The 6,000-nt window shown below is 46.4% G+C and overlaps 1 protein-coding gene across 1 annotated transcript in view; it reads left to right on the forward strand.

Annotated features, from left to right (window-relative positions):
* The window catches only part of macrod2 (mono-ADP ribosylhydrolase 2), a 591,249-nt gene that overhangs the window by 545,011 nt on the left and 40,238 nt on the right, over nt 1-6,000 (forward strand). Inside the window, exons 10-11 of the mRNA XM_083657986.1 lie at nt 507-545; nt 4,125-4,184. Coding sequence (XP_083514112.1) covers nt 507-545; nt 4,125-4,184 — 99 coding nt within the window. The remainder of the gene's footprint in view (nt 1-506; nt 546-4,124; nt 4,185-6,000) is intronic.

Below are 6,000 nucleotides of genomic sequence, written 5' to 3' on the forward strand. Positions count from 1 at the left end.
AGGTCGTTTTGCGCTTGCTGCTGCCGGGTCTACAAGTTCACGTTTAATTGAAAGAGAAAGTGTTGTGAACGTGACCTCCCCCCCACACACACCGCACCCACGTACACCTCGTTTGGCGTAATAAGGCGCTAGCTTCAAGGCTGTCTGCTGGTGGGAAGATGGTAGCAGACCGTGAAGGCTTGTAGGGAAGCGTTGACGTGGAGAGGAGGGAGAAGGAGGTGAACGGCTTCCAGCAGGCAGGCAGGCAGGCAGGCGGGCGGAACATGTTGAATGCGATGGCTTCTCTTTGAGTAGATTCACACTTTCACTCACACTCCGAGGCTAGACTTGCTGATTGTATGTTTTCGGCGTGCCGACTGGTTTAGGCATGAATATACTCCTCCCATGACACTATCATCACAGAGACAGGCTGTGATGATGACTTGCCATATCGTACATTATAAAATAGCACGGTCGGTCTGACACGTTCTCTCTCTTGTCCCCCCCCCCCTCTCTCTCTCTGCCAGACAACGACATGGAGGTTACAGAGGGACAGCTGAAGGGAGGTGAGTGACAGAGAGACTTTCATGCTCGCCTTTTCGCCTCAACGCCTCCTTAAAACCCAGTCGCCGCATCTTAAAACCTGTGACAGTAGTGATTTGCGAGGTGAAATTGAATGTTTATTCATTTAGTCAAATCTCAGGCCTCACGCAGCATCACGGTTAAAAAATACATCGTGTCGGGTACATTACATTACAACAGCTTATATCTTATACAAGCTAATTCCCAACCGCCGGTCTCTTCATCCGGCTTACCGACGACACACAATACCTTCAGACCACCGAGAGCGAGAATGACAACGAAGACAGCGGAGCAACATCCCTCCTCCTCCTCCTCCTCCTCCTCCTCCTCCTCCTCCTCCTCCTCCTCCTCCTCCTCCTCCTCCCTCCTCCGCACGACGACACCGGGGGCCAGAGCGACAAACACAACTGTCAGCGCGTCGCGCTTTTATCGCCTCCGCCATCTTGGCACACGGCCTGAAACGCCCAGATATACTGCTTATCGGGATCAACTTATTGACATTCGTCACCCGCACTCATCTCCTGAATAAGCAATGGCACAAACAGAGCAAGCCTCGTGGAAGTCCGTGTATTGTTTGCGTAAGCTGGAACAATAGACTGAGTTTAGCAGCTTTTTCATTTTTTCTCTCCCTAGCTAGACTGAAAATGTCATTTTTTTAATGAAAAGCTTGATAAAACGTTCCGCCTGTAGCACTGTTCTCCAAAGTACAGTAGGTCCAACTTCCCCTCCTTGCAGCTCTTCCAGAGGACAAGGGGGATTGAGAGCAGAGAGGCCTGCCAGGTTCTAACCGGTGCGTCCCGCGGAACACGTCATAGTACATGTGCAACCAACTAAGCGGAGAACAATGTTAGTTTTACTGTCCCGTCCGAGGAAGTGGTCGGATTACTGGAGATCTGGGACCCGGGGTGCTATCAAAATGTTTTCCCTCCCAAAGTCGCCCTCATGATCTGCCAATTATATGCATCTGTGTTTTCAATGACATTCCATTCCGGGCGAACATAAAAGCTCTGTTTTATACGCGCACCGTAAAAAACGTGATATTCCCAGACTCGATTCAACAATGTGCACACATAATGGGCTAAATCATAAAGATTTGGCTGAGAAAGAAGCGCATTTTTTAAAAGAGTTTGTCCCCTCTATGGTGCCCGAGTGATTATCTCGTTTCTCTGTTAGCGTTCCTCCCCAACTATTTTACAGCGCGCACACACACACAGCAGCAACACCGTATAATAACATAGCAGCGGAGCATATCAAGCAAACTGAAATAACCCCGGGTAATTCGTAGTTCTGCTGTAACATCGTGCCCCAGCTAGCGCCGCTCCGGTCCAGTTTGGCCTTGTTTGACGGGCCGGTGCCCAAATACTGGCCTTTTCCCTTCTGCTCCATCAGCCAGGGTTTTTGATTCAGTGTTGCCTGGAGCCCATTCAAAAGGTTCCAATGGCTGCCATCCTCGCGCGGAATGGTGCTTTTGTCCCAGAATGGGCCCCGAAAGCCTCACATTCTCCCCCCGACCCTCCACCCACCTCCCCCCCAGAGGAGTCATGTTTTTTGTCAGGCAGGTATAAAACAAAACAACATAACAGCCACTGAGTTCTCCCCCCAGGCTGTTGTAGCACAGCTCAGCAGAGACAGACAATGGCCAAGTTAGTATAAGCACTGCTATGCTGAGAGAGGCTGGGCCAAACAAAATCACCTTTACTCTCATCATCACCACCTCTCGTCCGCAGTGTTGTGGGCATGTTACCCTTGCAAATGTAATAAGTTAACTCATTTACTGCTTTAAAAAGTAATACAATTACCTTACTTGGTAACGCTTTATATTAAGGTTCTATTAATAAACGTTAATTAATCATAGGTAATAAGTTGTTATAAGGTGCTTACGTTTTAATAATAGCATCATAAAGATGTTTATTGGTAGTTTATCCACCTTATTTCTAGCGGCCATGATGCCTATGCGTTTTTCTAACGGTGTGATCCTCCCAGCCTAGCTTGTTGCTGACAGCTTGACACCCGTCTGGGCGAACGGAGCAATTCACTAATCAGGTCCAGCTTGGCAAAGATCTCGTAGATAAATATCCCTTTAAGAGCGCAGTGCATTCATGGGTAATCGCCTACTGTGGCTAATATTAGCCGCTAGTTAGTTACCGTATGTTACATGGCAGTAAAACGCCACTGAATGACCAAATTGATATAACTTTTAACCATTTCGGGCAAAACCGTTTCCATCAGCGTTGGTTAGTTGTTTATAACGTGGCTGGCTATATTTCTAACGTTCTATCTATCTATTTCTGCACACTGAAAATACTGGGAGGCGGGCCATAGCGTCTCTGTCGATGATTTGATTCGACAGTTCTGGGCAATGGCGTTGGTGTTGGCCAATCCTGGCGTGTTCCACCCCCAAATCGATTGTGTTCTGGCGCAAAGCGAGTGGCTTCTAGGACGAACAGGCTCTCTGAGCTGCGCGCCACTAACGTTATTTTAGAGCAGCGCAGTAAATACAATATTCCTGGAACGCGAGTTTAATGAAACAGTTACAGGTCCTCTGCATTCTACCTCATTTCAAATCAAGTAGAATACCGTTTTAGGAAATGGCAAGCTGCAACAATAAAGGTCCTTACACATCAAGAGCGATGCGAATATACGGCACGAAATTGCGATGTGAGTTTTGACCCACCTGTCAATCACAGCCACAGATGTGTACACGTCGGAAGCGAATTTCTGAAAAATCGACCGTGGTTTGAAAAAATAAACACCGCAATAACGCTGGGCGAAACTTCGCCGTTGGTATGCACGGTTGCATTGACAGGTTTGGGAAAATATTATTGACGTGCGAATTAATCGCACGAAAAAAACGTGCTCGGTGTGTAAGGACCTTAAGTCACGTTAAACCGGAACTTGTACCCACAATTATTTGTACAGCGTAGCATTCAAAAATAAGGTGGATAAGATATTTATAAGGACTTATAAGCCCCTTTAATAGCCTTTTTTTGTTGCTTTATTGAGGTTACTAAATACGTTATTATTAATTTATTGGCAGTTAACTATGCACTTATTAAAAGTTAACTATGCTTTTTGCTGGTACCGATCTAAATTGAGAACAGTATTCAATAAATCATGTAATATGCACGAAGCATTACCCTTTACTTATTACATGGTATCAAAAATACTTAGTTACGTTACTTGTTACATTGGCTACCTCCTCCTTCTGAGAACGGAGAACGGAATCCACTTTATTGGAACAATAATTAACCTTACAGTCAACAATCAGCCAAACTGCATAACTTTATATTTATTTGCCTACCGAGGACAAAAAACTAATCACGTTCTGGCAACGCAGTAGTCTCGCATTGCCACACCTATCTCCACACTTTGTTTTAGTGCTGTGCCAGCGCTAAAGAAAGCTATGCTGTAACTTCAAGTTACTTGCATTAGTAACTGTAATATAATTACTCTTTTGGACATTGTAATCCCTTACATTGCTAGTTACTGGTTGAAAGTAATAAAATTACAATAACGCTGTCTAAGGGTGCAAACTTGACAATTTCTTTTTGTTTCTGTTATAGCGAACACATCACCAGCGAAGAAATCCAAAAGTAGGGATCAGAGTGAAGACAGCAACAGAGGTACGTATGTGCGTTTGTGTGTGTGCGTGCGTGTGTGTGTGTGTGCGCGTGCATGTCTGTGTGCGTGCATGTGTGCGTGTGTGTGTGTGCGTGTGTGTGTCCTGTATGTGTGTTTGTTATGCACGCATGGATCCACTTGTGGGTTGCTTCCGATTCAAATGTTATTAATGATGTGGGGTTTTTTAAGCACAACTGGTGGAGGCACCAACCTCCACCAGGAGGCGACGACGTGCGTTACGGCGTATTTGTTTTGTGTGTATGTATGAAGTAATGGAGTGTGTTCTTGGTCAGTAATCTCCCATCGCTCTCTTGCGTGCCAAAGATCCTCTTTGGGGAAATGAATACAAGATGAAGCTTGGTCGTTTTTTTTAAAGAATGTTTTCTTAGCAAGGAAACTTGTTTAAGAAGCCATTATCTGGCTATTCTGCAGCTTCAGCCCCTTTGGATGTGTGTAATATTGAAACAATTATAGGCTCCTCCGATACGATGGACCAAAGATAATTAGATTCTTACACTGGAGGGTGTTAGTAGGCAATTAAAATCCAACACCATCCATTTGTCTTCAAGCCTTAAGGTTGCGGGGGGATTTTTGAAGATAGCAGCCATTGTTGTTTTCTTTGGGGAGACGGCACTTCCACCTGATTGCGAGGCACATGAGCTGCGGAGAGACTGGACTAGATAGCGCCGGGCCCGGGTTCTTCAAGGGCGTCAATACATTCGGTGTTGTTAGACAAAACACAAATCGCCCGCTTCTCCCCCCCCCCCCCCCCCATCCCCACGACTATTCAACGCACCTTTCTCTAATCCACGCGCAGTAATTCAATGTGATTCACAAATTCAATCAGCAGCATTAAGGAGGCCATAAGTATTTTGTAATAATCTTTATAAATCCTAATTTATCAGGCCCGACAGCTTAATAGTAACTAATCCATTCACAATAGGCCTTGGCACAGCTTTCTAGCATGGGAACGCTCAGTCCTTGAGACAACCTCTCTCACAGGGAAAGGGAACGAAATGATATTTTACGAAAACGCCTGTGCACTGAAAAGGTTATGGCTGATTGTATGTAAGCGCATAGGAAGGATTAATCAAGACAAAGCACTCAGATGTCAAGAGACCGCGCACAGAGCAGAGAGGGGGGGACGGTGATTGCGAGAACAGACTGTCAGTTATGTAAGACGGGACGTTTTCAGACGTGGAGAGGCCCATTGTAAGACCCTCTCAGAGCGAGGCAGAGTGCACTTCACTCTGCTCGGCGAGACGTCCTTACGTCAACAAGATGGCCATATTTCACCGCGGTGTCCATGCTAGCGTGTCGTTCCATTTGGCACAGTCAATATGTGTAGCGCTTTTTTTTAGAATAAATTAGACCTCTCTTGTGCAGCGCGTCGACGCGCGAGATGCCTGGGCGGGATCCATTACGTGCGGTCCCGAGGGGATCCACCCCCCCCCCCCCCCACCTCCCCGGGGGTCCGGGCGGCGGAGGGGTCGGGCATGAGTGGCTTTCAGGCACATTTACTGATGGAGAGAAAACGTGAAGGCTCTCTGCACTGTCGTTCCACCATATATATATACACACTGGTTAGTGGACTCGAGCTAATTATAGGCCCACTCTGTTGTCCCACACACAGAGATCATTACATTTATGTTTGTTGTGTCACTATTATAGAGCAACATGCTTGTTCGGCCTTGGTGGGCTAAAGAGAGAGAGAGAGAGAGAGAGAGAGAGAGAGAGAGGACAGTGAGGAGGAGCACACGGTTATCACCGGCACTAACAACTGTGTGTGGATATAATTTTAAGAGCAGCACACACGGC

This window comes from Poromitra crassiceps (genome assembly GCF_964638095.1).
Source record: "Poromitra crassiceps genome assembly, chromosome: 22".
Lineage (NCBI taxonomy): Eukaryota > Metazoa > Chordata > Actinopteri > Beryciformes > Melamphaidae > Poromitra > Poromitra crassiceps.